Source organism: Culex quinquefasciatus, chromosome 3 (genome assembly GCF_015732765.1).
Source record: "Culex quinquefasciatus strain JHB chromosome 3, VPISU_Cqui_1.0_pri_paternal, whole genome shotgun sequence".
In the NCBI taxonomy this organism is placed as follows: Eukaryota; Metazoa; Arthropoda; class Insecta; order Diptera; family Culicidae; genus Culex; species Culex quinquefasciatus.
This window is the reverse complement of record NC_051863.1, coordinates 178681921-178702616: the sequence shown is the minus strand read 5'-3', so window position 1 is coordinate 178702616 and position 20696 is coordinate 178681921. Positions and strand designations below refer to the sequence as shown.

Below are 20696 nucleotides of genomic sequence, written 5' to 3'. Positions count from 1 at the left end.
TTTCATTTAACTCAAAAACTATTGCTTGTATTTTCAATGTTGAAAAATGAAACTTTCTGATGTATATTCAATAAAAACAATTTCAAGATTTAAAAATCAGGAAAATTCTATAGTATTAGACTTTCACAAAAGTTATGCCTGATTTTAAGATTTTGATATAATTATTTTTGGCATTTAGGTAAACAAAACAATAGTCCGTTGGAAATGACCGTTTGAAAAAAAGAAAAAAAAAATTTCATCGATTCGGATTCTTTGTGAGGCTCTATCTCAGAAACTAATCGTCCAATTTTGAAATTCTGAGACAGAAAATTGCAGGAAATTTAAAAAAATCACAAAAATTGAATGTGCTTTTAAAATGCAAAAAAACAAAAGAATTTGAAAATTTATACTCAAGGGTGGCTTTAAGTTGAAAACGGTAAATTTTACCAAAACAAATTGTAATGTACTCTCCGATTGTAAATTCAATTGGCTTGAAAAAAAAAATTTTTTTTCTACATTTTCAAAACACGCTATTTTTTAATGGTTCGTATCTCTGGAAATATTTATTTTTGGAAATTCATTTTTCAGCGATAAAAAGTCAAATAAAAAAGGGATTTTTACCTATTTCACTAAAAAATCTTAATCATAACCTACAACTTTGCTGAAGACACCAAATCGATCAGAAAAATCTTTCTAAAGATACAGAACTTCATAAAATACACTCAACCCCCGGTGGTTGGTCACATTTTCGTTTGACACTTTTTTAGTTTGTACCCCCTTGTTTGATCAAAGTCAAACTAATAAGTGACGGACTGTCACTTTTTACACGGTGCTCACGCACACTATCAAAACAAACTTTTGGTAGTATGTGTGAACTCCGTGTAAAAGGGGTGTCAAACTAAAAAGTGATTCCGATCGTTTGACAACAGTTGATGTCAAACCATCGGGGTTTGAGTGTAGTATGTAACAAAAGAATGTTAGGAATCACTTATTATGTTGATTCTTCTTACGTATGAATATTTACCAATTTGACTCACCTTCTCACGCAAGAAAATAAAAAAAAATCAAGAAATTTTCAAACGATTTTTTAAAAGTAAGGTTAATATTCTTGGTCACTTTTAGCAATTCACTAAGAATTTTAGCCTTAAACTTTGAAAAAAAAAAAATGTGAATAAATTTGATATTATTGATAATAATCAATTTTAGGGGAATTTCGGATATCTTTAAAGAAAAGCTACAGAAACGTTAGCTTTTTATATGAATTTTTATTTAATTTTCATATATATGTAATAATAATTAAATATACATTATTTTTATTACTTTTTCAATTTAATATAGTTATTTTTGTCGTCTCCTTGCATTCTTCTCGTTCATATTTCATTTTTTTTTTCTTTTTTGAATTAATTACCTCATAATTACTCAACGGTTGTGTGTGTGTGTGTGTTTTTCTTTATGTCTATGCGTGTGTGTAATTCTGCTGTCGTTATTCAAACGTCACCGTAATGCGTCCGTTGTGAATGTTTCGCTCATGTTAAATATGTTGTTGGTTTTTTACGTTATTCAATCATTGTTTTGAAGTTTTATCATGCGTGTATTTTTTTGTTGTGTGTGTAATTCTGTTTCTTTTTTTCATTCATGTTTCGTTACTTAGTTCCTTAAATGTTATCCTGCGTGTGTCCTCTTCTCAAACAGTTTTCCATTTTGTTTGTTCTTCAGTTCGTGTACCGCCCTCTTCCTCAATCTCTATCCCATTCAGGAAGTGTTTTTTTAAATTTACTCTGTTGTTATTTTTTTTTTGTTCGCCTATATACTATATCCAAGGTTTGGGGAGGGGTTCGATTACGGGAAACCAAATGAACATGTTTCGTCGTCTCTGTGTTCGGAGCCTATTTGGATTGGTTTGTTTTGCTATCTTTCAATGTAATGTGTTTCAACTGCGTTGGATAATTGTTTTCGAATTTTATTAGTTTCTCGATTCAAGTTTAATTCCCTTACTCTCTATCACACATTTTGCCACAATTGTTCAGTTCGTGGAATGAAGGTAAACCTTTTATTTCTTGCTATTTTTATTTCTCGAGCGACAAAATGTTCAATTTCTAAAAACCAAGTCAGCGCAGAATGGTCGTCGAAAGTTAAAACCCAGACTTTGTAGACAGAAAAGAGAGAGTATTTCTTCGCATAGAAAGTGCGTTAAAATTGGCAGTATTGAACGGGAAATGTCAAACTTGGGTAAAATAAAGAAGCAGCCGGCAAACAGAATCGACTCATTATCTAATCGCGCCGCGGCAAGGTGTGAGACCTGTCACCGGTCTCGCCTTTTTCCGATAAGATTGCAGAAAAGCCCGTTTCGTTTGAGCAGGGTGTTCACAGAGGGGGTGGTCAAAGAAGAGGAAAACCATTCTCCAAGCGAAATTTTGTTTGTTTTGTGTGTGAGTGTGTGTGTGGGAAGATGCGAGGGTAAAACTAATCTATTGAGCGCGTTAATAAAGTTGCTACTACTGCAAAGTTTTGTCCTTTTTCCAAGGTGGTAAGAATTCATCGAACTCGTGAGAGTGTGTGTCTGACTAACATTATCTAAAAGAGTGTTTTCCATTTGTTTTTGCTTTATCTATGTTGCAGGCCAAACGTCGGTGAATTCGAGTTTCTGAGTTGAGTTCTAATACGTGTTTTGCGTGAGTTTTTTTTGTTTAGTTTTGCTTTTCTATATAATTGATTTTTTTCTTTCTTTTTTTGTCACTAGAGGTTACACTTTACCCTTTTTAATTATTCCCTACCCAGCGATGAATTTACAGCGATGTTATCTCTCGAAAGCGTTCGTTCAACGGTCTCACGATTGATTTTGCGAACTAGTTGTGTAAAGAGTTTCTGTTTGAATGTGGTTGCTTGTTTATTGTAAAAAGACGATGTTTTGCTTCGAATATTTGCTGCTTGATTTTCGCGTTTTTTTTTTGCTTTGTTTTTGAAAATTATTAGTTAAATTTGTTATAATTGTTTCGCGGTTTTGTTGCACGTAGCTCTCACCATCAGCTCCCTCTATAGAACGGTGCATGTCTATAGAAGTTTCCCTCCCCCTCGTGTTCCAGCGGGCTCGCCCACACGAATTGTGGATATTCTGCTTCCCGGCCATGCACACACAACACTTACCTTAAACACACCTTCCTCCTGCATTCTGCCTTACTGCGTTTTCAGCTCCTTCCCGATGCTGTACGACACTATCTTACTCCAGTCGATTTTCGTTCTAGTCACGGGCAGCTGTCTCCGGAGCGCCTTGAACGTCGTGTCCGACATCGTCTGGTAGTTCTCGGATATTGCCGTCTGGTAGTCGTGTTCGCTCTCCTCGATCACCCGGATGATTTCCTTCGCCGTGGCGGCCTCGTTCGTGATGACCACCGTGTCGCGGAACTCCTTCGACGACACCAGCTGCACGTTACCGTCCTCGTAGTAGTGCACCTGCAGCTTGAGCAGCCCCTTCAGTTCGGCCGTACCGCCGCTGCCCGAAGCCGGGAACGTGATGGCCCACACGGAGCGCCACCGTCCGTTCCAGAAGTTTTCGGCTGAAACTGGTGATCCTCGATGCACACGTTCAACGTGATCTGGCCGTTGCTGGTCCGCCCAAACACCGAGCACGACCCGTTGCGGTAGTGGTTCGCACTGTACGTGAGCGCCTCGATGTCCAGCATGGCGCGCCACTGCTCCGAGATGAGGTCCCCGTCGGCGTTCTGCAGATCGGACGCCTCTTTGCGCAGGTGGTCGAATTTGAAGCTTTGCTTGGAGCGCGGGTCGAGGAACCGGCCACCGCCTGGAAAAAAAGGGAGAGCGAAACAAAAACAAAACGTTAGCACAGGTAGGGCTTCACATCACGTGAGTCACGATGACTCAATTGAGAGTACAACCGTCTACAATTTCATTACAGCTCGAATCAAACCCACCCAAAGAAAATAAGAAGCATAAAACGAACAAGGCGTTGATAACAGAGCAAACGTGGTCCACGCAAAGTTACTTTAAGATAAGCGGTGTTGAGTTTGTATGGTCATGGTCTCTCGGTTGGCTTGCTTCGTAAGGCGCGGTGTGGCATTGCAGAAGAACCGTTTTTTTCGCTTGTTGAATGATTCATCGAATGTAAACGTGTAAAATTCAACTGGAAAACCACTCAGACTGCTTGAAAGATTCCCGAAGGGAAAGATTTCCAGGTTATTCTTGTTTGCTTTAAATTGCAGATTATGGATTTTTTCGCTATATTTATGATACATACTTTAACTCTCTAAGATAAGACCCATCCCGGGCTAAGAACTAAACTTCTACTAAAAATTACCAAACATTTTGAATCTGTAAAAGCGATTTTACTTGTTTCATGTGACGATTTTACTTGTTTCATGTGATTTTGTCAATGTAAAAAATCTGTAACAACGTATAAAGCATTTTTTGATACCTTTTGCTTAAAAATTTGGAAAGTTGGGAAAGCTGATTTTTTTTTCAAAATTGAGATTTCTTTCTATAAATGTATTGATATTTTGCAAATTTTTGATAGTAGCATGATGGATATTAGAGTGTAACAATAATGACATTTTGGCGGGCATTCAGGGGTTTGTTCCGGTGGGCATACTGAGCCCAAATCCCAAATATGAGCTTGATTGGACGTAACAGGAGCTGGCGCTCCGCCCTTCAAATTTAAATGGGATTTAACCCGTTAGGACCATCCATAAACCACGTGGACACTTTGGGGGTTATGGCGATTGTCCACGATCCATACAAAAAGTTTTTTTGTATGGACAATTGTCCACGAAGGGGGTAACAGATTCCCATAAAAGTGTCCACGTGGTTTATGGATGGTCCCTTAAAAATACTTTTTTTCAAAAATGTCTATTTTTGAGGCACTTTGGCCACCAATGCGTTCACCAAAAACATCACTGGCGTGTAGGCCAGATCCTTGCGCATCTTTTAAATCAAGACTAACATTTTAAAAGGGCCAAACATTGAATGTTACGCCCATTTAAAAAGCTAGTCTTGATTTAATTTTTTTCAAAATATTTTTTTCGAAAAGATCGAAAAATTTCACGAATGTTTCATGTTTTAACATTGAAAATCGGTCCATTAGTTGCTGAGATATCGACATTAGAAAATGGTGGGTTGTTTTGGTGAGACTTAGAAAACTTCAATTTTCGTGTTTCTTTTTCTTAAAGCGGCTGTATCTCAGAAACCCGAGGTCCAATCTTCAATGTCTCTTAGATAATTTTATAGCAAATTTTCTGAACTTGAAAAAAAAAAAATTTAGAAATGGTCGCTCATGGTCACTATTTTTGAAAATCGAAAAACTGCAAATATTTCGCTAAAATCAAACTTTCGGTGGCTATATCTTGAAAACGGAGCTCTTTATCAAAAAATCTGTAAAGTAGTTTTCGATTGCAAATTCAATTTTGCATTGAAAAACAACGTCAAATTTGTTTTTGCATGAAATTTCGATGTTTCCAAAAATCACTATTTTTTCAAAAATTCATAACTCGGCGGCAGATTTTTTGACCATGTTTCTCTATGGCTCAAAAGTTGCGGATTTTTGTCCCCTAAAACATATAAAAAAATCTCGAAAACCAAAAAATACGTATTTTGGGAAATTGAGTTTTTGATTGATCAGAAAATTCACTCAAAAGTTACAGCTGTTAGAATATTTACATACCATTTTTGTATGGGCAGCAGCCAAAATTGTATGGAGACTTGTATGAATGAACCAATGACACAAAATAGCTTATTTGGTCATAGGGAAGGCCCCCACAAAGTTTGACCCAAATCAAAAATACAAATAAAATCCATTTCCAGTTTTGGCAGAGAATTGCTCTGTATCTTTTTTTTAGGGGCAAGCTACCACCATACTCTCTTCGGCAAAGTTGTAGAGCACATTCCAGAGCATCCGAATATGAGTCCGGTTTTGATATAGTATGAAACGTGGATTTGATAAATATTAAATTCCAAAAATCGGGGTTTCTCTTAACCAACCGGTCCCAAACTTTGGGGCAGAGGCGACGCGTGGCCAAAATGTTTACCTGTTCAAACAATCTTTTCAGTAATTTTCAAGTTTTTTAGCTCAATTATATTTAGAAAATATCTTTTATACATGATAAAGAGAAATTAGATGATGTTAGCAATATTGTTGTGAGAATTAATGATCACATGATTTTTATTGAAATAGTATCTTTTTCAAATTACAGCAATGATCATCCTTTAAGAAGTGTAAAATTGAAATGTTTTTTACATTGTAGTTTTCTATAATTAGCTTGTTTTGTAAATGAATAAAAAACTAAATCAAAACTCAAAAATGAGGCGTAATCCAACCACAAGTTTTTCCCTGGAGTTTTCTTTAGAATTACTTCTCTTATGTTCCATTGGATTAGATTAGAGCAAAAATCATTATTTATTTTCAAATCTCACTAAGCAAACCTTCCGGATGTTGACCATTCTAATCCTGAAATCACGTGCTCTAGTTTCCTGACCAAAACAATTAGGCCATAAAAAAAACTCGGTGAACCTCGTTGGATAAATGTACGACTCGTGCTGAAAAAATCCTCTTTTTGCAACTTGTTGCATAAACTACTATTACGTTTCTCTTCAAAACTTCCCTAAAAAACTAGAAGAGAAAAAATTAATATCGATGATAATAAAAATTTTCATTTAACAAAAACTCGTGCAATCGATTGGACGTTCAACCTTTATTTTTGCATTGATTTTCAAAATGGGCTTTTTAAGCATATAACAAATTTTGCATTGATAGCCACAAATAAAAAATAATTGCCATAATTAAGTATCAAAAGTCTGAGATTTTTTGTTTTTTTACTGCGTCTCATATCTCAATATAAATCCATAAAATAAAATAAAAAACATCTCTTTATAAAATTTTCCGAAAAAAAAATCTAAACGATCAAAACTCAAGAATTCAAACCAATTAGACATTATTACGACAGCTTATTTAAGCTTTGTTTTGATTTTTGTTTTTGTACAAATAACTTTTGAAGTAAATTATTGTATGCTTGGTAGGTTAAAGATTTCGTTCTATTTTCTTCCAAATTATTTTGCAAATCTGTCGATATGAACTTGCTTGCTCACTTTTGACAGAGCTATTTATTACTTTATTTCAATTAAAAACGCTTTTTTGAAGTAACATGCCGTTCTACTATTTATAACAATTTAAAAAGTTTTACTAAAATATTTGAGCAAGCACGCCAAATCGTCTTGGAATCATGGAACAGCCAAGCGCATTCGTGTCCATAGAGCTCTCATAAAAATCTAACGCGCACTGAAAATCCTCCCAAGCAGCCACCAACCTGTTCGGATTTCTCCATGCACGAGTTTCTATACAACGCATCCAAAAATACACAGAAAGCCGCCCCTATATGTACACGCTGGACGGTATGAATGTGGTAGTTCAGGGTGTGCATGAAAGCTTTTGCACAGTCGACATAAAAGCGCGCGAGCCGAGACACGAGCAGGGAGAGAGCAAAATCTGCAGTTTTTCTCTCTCTCATTGAACTTTGCTCTCTCCCTGCTCGCGTCTCGGCTCGCGCGCTTTTATGTCGACTGTGCAAAAGCTTTCATGCACACCCTGAACTACCACATTCATACCGTCCAGCGTGTACATATAGGGGCGGCTTTCTGTGTATTTTTGGATGCGTTGTATAGGAACTCGTGCATGGAGAAATCCGAACAGGTTGGTGGCTGCTTGGGAGGATTTTCAGTGCGCGTTAGATTTTCATTGAGAGCTCTATGGACACGAATGCGCTTGGCTGTTCCATGATTCTAAGAAGAGTTGGCATGTTCGTTCAATTATTTTGATGAACATATTTTAATTTTTTCTTCATAAAGAAATCAAAATGATCCACCTGTCCTATGAACAGGTTGAACAGGTGGACGCGACGCCTCTGCTTTGGGGAGTTGTTTAGGACCCTAAAAGGAACTGAAAAAGTGCTGTGCTCACTAAATTGCGCGTTTCATTTGATTTTTGTGAAAAGTCCAATTTTATAAAGGGATATTTGTTTTAGAGTGTAACTGGGATTAAGGAATACCTGCAAATTTGCTGAAGACACCAAATCGATCAGAAAATCCGTTCCCAAGAAACAGATTTTTGAATATTTTCGTTGCATTTGGACAGTTGTCAAAATTACCGACGTCTGAAAGAATCGCTCAGCTGACATTTTATGCTATTAAATAAAATAAAAGTTATGCCGTCAACTGGGGCGCATCACCAGTAATTCGTTTCCGAACTCTGTTTGATTTCCATTTAAAGATCCAAATCTACCGTTGCTGCGTCGAACAAAACAGCTCCAAATCGACGGTAACATTTCAAAAGGCATCATGTACATTGTGACACTTTCTGGGTTATTGTATATTCTGAAAGTACTTCTAATAAGCTACTTCTCCACCAAAAATGAGCAAAAGTTACTTCAGTAAAGTCTGTTTAATCATGATTTTAAATAAAGTAACATAAACAAAATCTCTGCCATCAGCAGTCCCTGTTTATATACTGCCGTTTTACGGCGATATGATGTATACGCCATTGAGGTGATTCTACTGTAGACACGATTTTCTGTTTTTGTTCATTTTTTCAATTTAAAATGACTAATTTGAGGTCTGCTCTGTAGAAACTGTTAAAAGGTACAATAAAAATGTGGCCCCTGCAAAATTTCTTGTTTTTTCCTATTCTCTACGATTTTAAACCACAAACATCATTTGGCCGAAAAAATAGCAATAAAAAATCACTACTTTTCCTGCCCAATGATGTATGTATACATTGCTCGATCAAAGCTGGCTTTATTTTTTGTGCTGGCTATTTTGATAGCTGAGTGGATCCCGTAATGCATTGTCCACGTGGATACTTTAAGGAGGGGGAGGTATTAGGGAGCGTTCTTTTATTACGTAACGCAGTTGGGGAGAGGGGTCGGAGGCCGTGTTACGCTCCATACATGTTTTTTTAAATTTGTTTGGAAATATTGTTATGAGGGGGGGGGGGGAGGGGGTCTAAAAAAATCCGTTTTTTTACGTTACGTAATAAAATAACGCTCCCTTAGCGATTTTCTATGCTCCATAAACACATTTTTTGCATGAACAATTGTCAGCAAGGGAGGTGGGCGGGTCTTTCAATTTTCAAAAAAGTGTCTAAGTGGATGTGGATAAGGTGTCATCCATTAAGTACGTCACATTAAAATCAGCCAAAATTTACTCCAACCCACTTTGTCCCGATTTCCCTATGCTTTTAACACGCAACGTCACGCTTTCTCAAAACCCCCCTCTTCCCTCAGAACGTGACGTACTTTATGGATGATGCCTAATGGACGTCCCCTTAAGAATTCAATCGAAATAATGTAATAAAATATTGCCCAATCTTGATTTGGTCCCAAAACCTCAAATCAACATTCAAACAGTATTGAATTTGACTTCTATCAATTCTCAATGTATACATACATCATGATGAGTAAAATTGGCGTATACATCATTGTTTGTTTGCTTAATAAAATGGGCCCCAGAGCAGTTTTTTGAAAAATTCTTTCGTCAGGAGGTAGCTTTTAAGATTCTTTATCAGACTGTACAATAAAATTGAAAATGACCAAAATGGCGTATACATCATATCGCCGTAAAACGGCAGTATAGCCCTGTCAACCTGTCAAACAAAAGGCTACATAAACCTCGTGACGAAAAAAAAGCAACATGAAAAAAGCGCCATGTACATTTGGCGAAGAAAAACGAATCATAACAAAGCGCCCCCCTCAGTGACAGCAGGGTGATATCGACGTTGGTGATTTCAAAAGAAGTTATGTTTGTTTTTCTCAAATAAAATTACGGAAATAATGTTTTATTGAATATGGATGATCAAGTATCAACAAAAGCAACGTTTTTCATCGTTTGTTATCATGAGAACATCTTATTTTGCTTTTATATAAAAATGGTAATTGAAAATTGATGCTTAACATTCAAATGCGTTTTTCTCAAAACGCATGGTTTGTACATGATGCTTTTTGAAATGTTGGCATCGAAATAAGTCAATCAGAAATGCTGCCCAGAGACCATAAGTGTTGTTGACCCACTGCTCGCAATCAAATCACTTCCATTACCATCGTGAATCGTGATGTCTACGAGGCTCAAGCCGGTAATGGTATGGAGACAAAACCGTCCGTACGCTACATTTACGCCATACGATACGATACGAGTCACAGCTCAGCGTCATCTGCTCTCACTCTCCCCCCAACCACCTTCCAGCCAACCAGCCAGAGCCAGTGTTTATTATTGCCTTTTATGGCATTGTTTCCAGCTGGTACCAGCAGCAGCAGCAGCAAGTGAGGCTCTCTACGAAAAAGCGCACGTATCAGGAACGTTAGCGAGCGCTTCGACATCAAAGTCGCTGATTTATGCTAAAGGTATGCTGCTAACGCAGTCCGGAAGTATAGCACGATGTCCGAACAGCAGGTGGGATTTGGGATTATTGGGGTTTCACAGCTGAGGATCTCGCGTGTGTAATTCGGTAGCACTACACGAACCATTGCACACACATCACCAAGTCGCTGAAACTGTATTGATGATGTAAGAAGAATCTCTCGGCTGCTGACGAAAGTGAAAGCTCAATCGCGGTCAGTCTGTTGCACATACGACCAAGATTTGCTTAAAGGCGCTTTCGCTACATTGTAGTCTTGACACCGGTGAAAATACGTAAGTCAAATCTTTGGTTTGCGTTAGGTTTGATTATTTTTAAATTTAACTTTACTTCAAACTTAACTCGGAAAAAAATAAAATATTTTTTTATCTGTGCAAGCAAAGCCGTAGACACTAATTTAGCTGCCTGACATCTGTGTCTTCCCTGGCTGACATTATCTAATGACCGTCGGCGACTGTGCGGAATGTAGTTCACCCCTATGCGCTGAATCCGGTTACGATTGCACGTTTGTGATGCGAATATCTCAACCGACTTCTGAACCGTAGATGATGTTGTGACGTAGAACTAAGATCATCGAATGGGAGACAAATGTAAGTCTTGATAAAGGCTTTCTTGCCAACTCGTTTCCCTTCAAGAAAACAGACATTTCATACTTCTTGAAGCCGTCAACAGTTGTGGACACTAATGTGATCCAAGTACTGGCAGCATAACTTACTCTGGAACTGATTACAATCAACCAGAGCGCTCTGCTGCCAGTCACAATCGGACACTTGTATGAATCATCATCTGTACCGTCTAATAAAGAAGCCCCAACGCCGCCGACAGCCTTGAAGTAAAAGTGAAAACACTGCCGGAAAGAGTGTGCGCTATTCACTTGTGCAAACTGATGCTTCAAGCTCGACTTTGCACAACAGTTACTTTCGCGGTTTTCGGTATTTTTATTTTGCTCCATTTTGATTAATGAATTTTCTATGCCTCCCCAAATAGACGTTTTAGGGTAGAAGTTCCTTTACTAGGCTTAAAAAACAAAAAAATGTAGTATCGACGAGTATCGACCGAGGTGTGCCTCGATGTTATCATTTTTATTTCCAACGACACACGGGTGTGATCAGCACATAAATACAACCTAGCAGTAGCAGCCCCCCATCGAATTGCTCAGTGCGATTGGAATGTGGAAAATAATAATTGGTCGACCTGCATTGCCCTTGCAATTGTGCTTCAGATATTACTCATTGATTCAATTGAATGTGAGACAGGTTTTTCTTTACTTTACAAATAAATTTTGTCAGATAAAACGGATAAAACTATCGATTTGATACTTCATAGTTTGGAAATCTAGATTTGTCAATCCAACACCCGCTGACCTTCAGCGAAATTATGGGAAAGTAGAATTTCATCAGACTTGGAAAATCGATGGCGCTATGCTAACTAGATAGAAATCTCAATAAACTTATCCCAGTAGGCCGGATATTCCAGGATCGATTACCCAACGAATCAATCTATCTGTAGTTTGATTATCCGAAAAGATCTTCGATGAAAATTCGAAAATCTATATTCTTAATACTCAGGTTAGTTTTCAATACGTCGTAACAGCCATCGTGACCTCTAACACATATTTGATTTTTTCTCTTAAACAAATCAATGTTTCATTGTTTTTAGTAAAGAGCATTTTTAAGTTGTGCGGATGATCAATTCAAATTTTTTTTTAAATTTTATAAGTCGTAAATTGATCGAGAACCGATCAAGCGCTTAACCCCTTTTGAAATCTTATTCCATTATATATATTTTTTGTGATTCGGTTTTCCGAAAAAAAATCGTGCTGCTCAATACGAAAAAAAAAACAAGTATGAAAAAAAGAAAACCAAAAAGAATAAAAACAGGAAATAAATGAAAATAAAGAACTACATTTAAAAATCGCCAAAAAAATTAAGCATTCGCAAAAAATATATATAATATAAAAAGAAAAATTCGAAATTCAAAGAGTAAAAATTTTACTTTTTATTGTTTTAACACATGGAATTTTAGATTCTTTAATTTTTTTTATGAATTTCGGAGTTTTTGAAATTTTAGAAATTGTAATGAATTTCTGGGATCAGAGAATATGATTGGAAAATAGATTAAAGAATAGAATATGGGAATTCTATAATTTCAAAAGTCTATGCTTTTATAGTTCAAGAACATAAAAAATAGCAATTTTAAAAATTCAAGAAATTTAAGAAATCAAGATTTTCAAAGTTTAAGAATTTAAGAACTTATGAATTTAAATGTTCAAGAACTAAAAAAATATAGAATTAAGAACTAGTGAATTTTAGCATTTGAAAATTTTAATTAAAAAAATAGTTATGGTTTTTGGCAAACCCTTTAAATTCTAGTGGCAAATGGATGAACTTTTAACACTTTTAGAACTTTTAGGGTTTTCTTTGAAATCTGAACTAGGATTGAAAAAATACATATTCGAGCCAAACATTTCATTAGGGCACAAAACCAAAAACCGCGATTCGAGAAAATCGCTTGCAAAAAGTGGACAACTTGTTTTAATTCCTATTTAAAAAAGAAGCTTGACTGATGGTATTTTTACTGATGATACGATAAAACACAACATTATCCTCAACTCTGCTTAAATGCTTCTTAATTTTTGTTGATTTTCGCAATAAAACTCATAATTTAAAAAAAAAACGTTATTGGGCCCTTTTAACTTTCCAACTGTTGTTCATAATGGGCCCTTTCTGAATGCAATTTCGAAGAGAACTAAAAGGGCACTAAAGCGCTGTCACCCGATTGTTGTTTTGAATGATGTTTATGGGCCCTTTTGTTTAGTTAGAAATAATGAGGAATCCAGCGGAATAATTGGTGAAGTTTTGTGATCGAATGGTGAAGATAAGGTATGTGAAACATAAAAATTCTTCAAAAGTGTACTGAACAGCAGCCGCGGGACCGTATTAAATATTGTATTTCGACGAAGTTTTTTTCTGCAGAAATCCTTGGTGAAACGTAAATCAAACTTTGTTTAAAAGTGAATTAGTGTTAAGAATGTATGAAAAGTTCACTTTATAACATAGAAAGTTCCTCAACTACGAAAAACTAACGAAAAAGAAAAGGGCCCAATTAATCTTTTTGTTTAGTTTGGAGTGAACATTGTTATATGACCTTTTGCGTTTTTGATTTTTTCAATAGGAAATTGTTTGCTATCAATCTGAATCTTGAAGGGCATGTAGAGAGTGTACTAATGAATGGAATAGTGGAACAATCCCGAATGTTTACGTTTTGGTTTTGTGCCCTAATAAAATGTTTGGCTCGATATACTTTTTGCATTTCTAGGTATGATTTTTGAAACAACGTGAGAAAGGGGCGGAATTCTGAGACGAAAATTAAGTGTTCATAAAACTCGAAGTATAATACAATAACTGGCATACCTTTCAACTCTGTGGGTTTGAAGTAGTAAGGGAGCGTCCTTTTTTTTCATTACTTAGCGCAAAAAATCTATTTTTAGACCCCCTCTCCCCCTTTCCTCGTAACAAAATTTTCATACAAATTCAAAAAAAAATGCATGGAGCGTAACACGGCCTTCGAACCCCCCCCCCCCCCTCCCATCCCCCCAACTGTGTAACGTATTAAAAGAACGCTCCCTAAACTGTTGTTTCGTAATTTTAAAAATACTGCGTTTGAGTTTCTGGTGGCAAATTTGAACTCGGTATGCATAATTAAATTGTTTAAAGACTTCAAAAAACTATTTTTTGGATAATGGATATGGAAATCTGCATTTCATTTCGCCGTTTTGTATAGGCACTTCGATAAAAATTAAGTTTGTTTACAATGTTCCAAATTCGTTGATTCCGGAAATGAATTTTGTTCAAAATTTGACATAATAAAAATTCAATATATGACAGGTTAAATATACATTTATGTAACTTAAACTTCGAACATGTTAAAAATATTACATCAAATTATTTATGATAGTACGGAAATAACTGCAAAATATTTCACATATTTTCAAGAAAATCGTGTAAAACAGAATTAGGTGAATTATTTTATCATGTTTCCTGCAGTGAGGATTCGATCATCGTGAGGAACGGATCACATTTCACAGAATCTACAGGAGAGGAAGAATGCGTGGACATACCGTACCAAACGCTCCCTACAAGGCCGTAAGTGAAAAAAGTTTGATAAATTAGAATATTGCTGTATCTCAAAGACAAACTTGTAAGACAATTTTCCATTAAATTCTTCATACAGACAGACCATTCCCTGATTCCTAAGACTTTTTTTTTTTGAAGATACTGCAGTTTTAAAAATATTAATTTAAAGAAACACGATCTTGACCATTCTTCGCTTTCAGCGCATTTTTATCTGATGTATTGGCTTATTGTTATCAGATCATCTATATTGCATGGCGAGAACAGCTGATTATTTTTTTAAGAAATCCTACAATTTGGTATTGGCCAGAACTTGTTTCGAGCTGTTTCAAAATGTTGTCCCAATCGATCGAACCACCTTTCCCACCATCACTCTACTCGAACGGTTCCTTTGTTTAGTCGCGAACAACAACCGTTCCGCGGCTCAGTAGTTGTTTAATACGCTTTAAAATAGGCCAATCCGCGGAGAAACACCACTACGCTAAGCGGCCTGCGTTTGACTTTCGCCTATCCATTGTGGCGTCGTCGTCGGCCGTTGTCGCTGTCCGACCGACGGCTAATCTGGCGGAGTAAATCGAGGACAAACGACGTCAACGATGCCGATAACAGCGCGGACGACATTTTTAGTAAGTGTCACCATAAAAATAAACATTCTAAAAAACAGTGGCGCGGCCGCCCGTGTTTTGTTTTCTGCAACGCAAAGGAAGACCACAAGAAATCACACGAGTCGAGTCCAAACGGTGGTGTCCGACAGAAAAAGGATTCTATAAATAATTTCCTGTCTGCTCGTCACGATGCTTCTTGTGTTCCTCCTCGCTCACTTCAGGAGAAAGGGCCACCGACACCGCAGCCGGTTGACGAAAGATTGTGGTGGGCTTCCCATTGAGGCAGCACTTACCCAGATCGTTGAACTCTGTGACGAGAACGGCCAGCTCGGAGCCCTCGAGGATGACCGGCGTGAGCTGGTCCTTGTTGTACTGGGAACAGGCCGCACTCGCGCCATCCTTCAGCAGCCGGTCGTCATTCAGCAGCTCCCGGACGTCGTTAAACACCTCGTTAAACTCGCCGGGCGGGGCGTGCAGGATAAAGTCGTTGACGATCCGAATCTTTTCCTGGTCACTTATCACATCATCCACATCTGCCATTTTCTTCGGATGTTGTTGCTGCTGCTGCTGTTACTTTTGTTGTTGCTGTTGCAGTTTTGTGCTGCTGACTAAATCACAGACCCCGACTGTTATCACTGCGTTTCCTTCCGTCCGAACTTATCACCACACCACGTAGCTAATACCGATTCCCCCGGGAGGACCACAAACACGCTCACCACTGTTTTGTCTAACGACCACAAAGTGTGGAATTTACGGGCCAAATCCGAGAGCTTTTCACACGCCTCTGTTCTGTTCCGACAGCCAGCCTCTTCCTTTTTGACACTTGCACAAGATTCGTGTGTCGTTTTTCGCTTCACCTCCTTTCTTCGAGGCACTCACTTCTGTCAGTGTCGTTGACGGGAGTTCACTTTTGCTCCCACTCCTCCTCCCTGTGCTCTGATGGGGTGGTGATTGGCAGTGGTACCAGTTCTGGGGGGAAAAAATGAAGGGAAAAATTATTAAAATTAAATTTTGCTGAGAATTGAGATTGAATTGAATTTATTTATTTACTTTTCTAAGGCAGAAAATTGGTGGCTTTTCCACCAAAAATCTACTTTTTTTTTTGTATACACATAAAACAAAATTTTGTATACACATAAAACAAAATTAATCATAAATACATAAGTAACAAAATACAAATAACATGGCTGGACCCAGAGCTCCATCTTCGCGAGGAGCTCGGTTAACCTATCAAATTGAAGATCTGACAACCCCATCAACAGTTATGAGCACTCAAATGTTTCTCATAAACTTTTTGGTCTCAGATATTTGGATGAAAATTATGTCCGGATTCAGTATACGACCTATCGTTGGAAATGCAATCAAAAGACCTTCCCGATGAGTCAAAATATTTGAAGATCATTTTAAAGCTCAGAATTAAAATTTTCAGATATAAAATTACTTTACAAGACTCAATTACTTCACACAGATCAAGGAGATCGATAGCTTGAATGGTGAACGCAACGCCAGCCAAAACTAAATAATATTTTAGTGAAGTTCAAGTATGAGGTGCTGCATTTAAACAGCTTCTACTACTGGGGCAAACATCTCGATTTTTACAAAAGTGGATATTAGCCTGGTGATCAGTCATATAACGTCTCGAAATATGCCAACCGGGGCCGACTGGGATTGAACCCATGCCAACTGCACGCACAAAAATCAAGATATGTTGAAACAACAGCACTAGTTTGGCACTAGTCGTTAGATGGAGATTATAAAAAAAATGTATTCATTGAATTGAAGAATTCCAATCGTAACACAACCTAGGTAACAACTTTAATTTATGTTAACCAAAATAATCATTAAAAGCAACTGATCAAAAATGCCGTTGAAAAACATTTAAAGACAATTTTGCAATTTTGCATATAGTACAGACTTGTCACGAAAGCGCACAGTAACGATAATATTTTAAAAATGTTAAATAATTTCAGCTTCATTACTCATTCCTTTTGATAGGATTGCCAGAACTTCAATCTTTTGGGACAATCGAAAATATCTTTCTTAATTATAGGATATAAGGTTATCAGATCTTTCATGTTTTAGGCTAATTTGAAAGGAATTTCAATTATTAAATTAACGACGAGTCACATGATTGACCTGCACATAATTTTCATCGAAATATCTGAGATCATGGCCTCCAAAATGGGTTTAAATAACACTTAAGTGACTTTTGATAGGGTCAAATCTTCGATGTTTGAGGCAAGGTCTTTCAAATATCTAAAAATTTATAACAACACCGGTTTTCTTGCAAAAACCACCTTTTTTGTAACTTTGACCAAAATCGTATTTTTAGTATAACTTTTGAAGTACATTTCTAAACATCATAATGTTAACTAGACGGATCGAATGAGACCCAAACGTTTCAGCCACTCCGGAGATAATCATGTGTATATTTTTCGGTGCACGGACTTACAGACATACACATGCACAGACATTTGTTCCAAATTTGATTCTGAGTCGATAGGTTTACGTCAACAAGGTCGAATGAAGAAGTTCATGTTTTAAATGATTTTATAGCCTTTCCTCAAGGTTAGGAATTCAAAAATCGGGAATAAATAGAATTTTTCAAGCGAAACTTTAAAAATTATTCTGAAAAACTATATTTCTGGAGTTTTTTTTTAAAGGTCCAATAAACGAAATTTTCATTTTTTGCTTTTTGGGTGTTTTTTGATACCCCTGACTCAAGGCGGTTTGAAAAACACACAAAAAGCAAAAACTGGAAATTTGGTTTATTGGACCTTTTCAAAAAAACTCGAGATTTGATTTTGAATGTTGAGTCGAAAGAGCAGATATAAAGTTATAAAGACCATCTGAATAATGTATATCTTAACTTATGAGTTCTTGAGTGTAATTTTACAGTATGTAGTGAGGAAGTTATCTACGTGCGCATGTATTGCATGTACGTACACGAAAAAGATTGAGGTTAAATTTTGTACCAGCCAGCAAAACAAATGGCGTGCTAGAGTGCGTGAGATCGGTCTTAGATAACTCTATGATGGGCACAAAGGCTGCAGAGGTTTTGCGATTCTGAAAGCGAATTCATTCACAACATTTTGTTTCCGCTCAACTGGCAACCCTTTTCCCTTTTGTTTATCCCCGCTCTGGCACTCACCTCTTACGAGCTCCCAGAATGAACACACCGACTTCCAGTGAATGCGATGAGTAATTTTTTGGTTTCGCTTCTTCTTATTCCGTTAGCTGATGTGAGCTTGTTCTTTTTCTTATTTTCAACAAGGAAAAAAAGAAATTCCTCTTTTGGAGTTGTGGGATACACACTCACTTATTTCTTTTTCCTAGTTCAACTAACAAAATGCAAAAATTAAAATACACCGAAAATGGTTCAGGCAAACTTCAATGAAAACTTTCGACCCATTCAGAACCGGAAAAAGTGCAGCTACACGGATCAAACACACCCCGAAACTGGGCTTGAACCGAACACGCACACACACACGCGTACGTACGTAGCACACACACTCAGCCGTAGTTGGCTCACGATAAGAAAAAATCACATGAAAAAGTCAATGAAACTACGCAAAACCGTCTTTTCATTGATCACTGCAAGCACTTCTCGTTCAAGCGAATTTGCCAACTCCCAATGAGGTTTTATGCTTTTGCTGTCTGTGGCTCAACTATTCAATCAAACTTCTGCACTTCAACATAACATCACCACGTCTGCCGTCCAGCGATGCCAGATGATTTTACAGAAAATGTCGATTGACCATCATATAATGTCTGCAAAAGTATTCAAACTTTAGGAAATGTCTGCGTCTAAACGCAAATCTGACAGAAGTAGGGTAAAGACAAGCATAACAAAGCATATATCCGTATACGGATCAAATCACTGCTAGAGTGTTAACCTTCTGATGGCCGACTGCTTAGCGTCCCAGACCATCAATCCAAAGGTGTGAGTTAGCACGAATCCCTCCTGATTCATTTTCAAATTCATGATTCTAAATTTCGAGTGTACCGACCGGATTTGATCGCTGAACCTTCTGCTTTCGAGGCAGAAGCCGCAACCATTAAGCCACGGAGCCGAATAACGTCATGATTCGAATTCCCGGACGCTTCGAAAGCCGGACACTTCATCTTGTTTTATCAATTATTAGGATATAAGTTCGCATTGTGAATGTCAAAACTGTTTTATTTGATGAATTCCAACATGAACTTTCATTTAAAGTTTGTTTGAACGCTGTAGTTAATGCCAAAACAATTTAATACAATAAAATTATAAGTTTACCAAAAATGCGAAACATTTCACTTGAAATATGTCATAGTAGCGTGTCCCAAAAAAACACGAAGTCGAGGAATTCAATGTGCTCAGTTCTCAAATGATAGAAAATCATGTTAGAAACAACTCTCTCATACATAAAAACTTTCGGAAAAATCGTTTACCACGTTCCCTGGGCATTTTTTGAAAAAGTCAGTTTTTGACAATTTCACAAAATCTGCTTAGAAAAATGGAAAATTTTAAAATTTCAAATAGCCTATACCATTAAATGATGGTCTGTGGTCCAATAAACAAGTTAATGTATCGGTTTGGCCTTTTAAAACCTTGTTTTCACTTTCCCGGTAGCTTTTATGTCGAAAAATACGAGTTTTTGCTTTACTTTTTTTCAATCTTTTCCCTCGATATTGAACACAAAAATTTCCTCATATGTGAGAATACATGCATTTTGTAGAAAATTTTCCGCCGAAGATTTTCGTCTAAGCAACTTTGAAGTTTCATCAACTCTGAGCTGAGATATTCCAGTTTTTGTGAAGAAAGATTATTGAATATTTGAAAATGTTGATATTAATCATCATTGGCATACAATATTAAGGATAATTTAAGCCTAATTTGAAGTGCGGCTGTATCGCATCTGTTTTTAAACATGATTGGTTCATCCTTCAATACTAAGGGCCACCTGGTGTTGTTTTCTCATGGCACACTACGTGCTAAATCAATGAATTACTTTTAGAAAATAACTCATATTTAGAGCATTTTGCATTTAAACCAATCGATGCACGTTTGCTGTGTTGTCTGACATTGTCATAGGCTTCCGAAGCACCGGGAAGGCAAAGTAGAAATTTATGGTTTCGATTTCTTTAAATTCTAGCAAATTTTTATATAAACTATCGATTGTTTTGATGATAACAGCTTATTGGAGACCTAAAGAATGCCATTAACATCCCACAATAATGGAACAGGCAATATGGAGGCAGTGTTTTGTTGATCTGGATAAAATAGTCTTGAAATGAGGTTTTTTGTTAAAGGTCCTAAAAATAGCAGGGACGACAGAAAAGTTGCATTTTGCATCCTGTTGACAAATTACCACAAATGTGTTCCGAATTTGTGGGATGACTGTACGACCTGTTAAAAAACTCAAGAGCTATTTGTTTTTTTTTTTTTGTATTCAGCATTAAAAAGCATTAAAAAAAGCACCATAACCGAAAATGTGCATGGGGTAGTAGCACGTCAGTTCGTCATTGGTATTCAGGACCCTCTTTGGAACTGTGGCAGCAAATCGCGACAAAATTTTGAGGCTAGGAATT

General features: G+C 36.9%; 1 protein-coding gene across 1 annotated transcript; it reads right to left on the bottom strand.

Moving 5' to 3' along the window:
* Window positions 1-1573: 1573 nt before the first annotated feature.
* LOC6043973 (F-actin-capping protein subunit alpha) lies at window positions 1574-18842 on the bottom strand. Its single transcript, XM_038262220.1, is given in 4 exon segments — window positions 1574-3530; window positions 3533-3778; window positions 15419-16094; window positions 18277-18842. Coding segments are annotated over 3 exon segments (870 nt in total). The 5' UTR covers window positions 15666-16094; window positions 18277-18842; the 3' UTR covers window positions 1574-3153.
* Between the last annotated feature and the right edge of the window lie 1854 nt (window positions 18843-20696).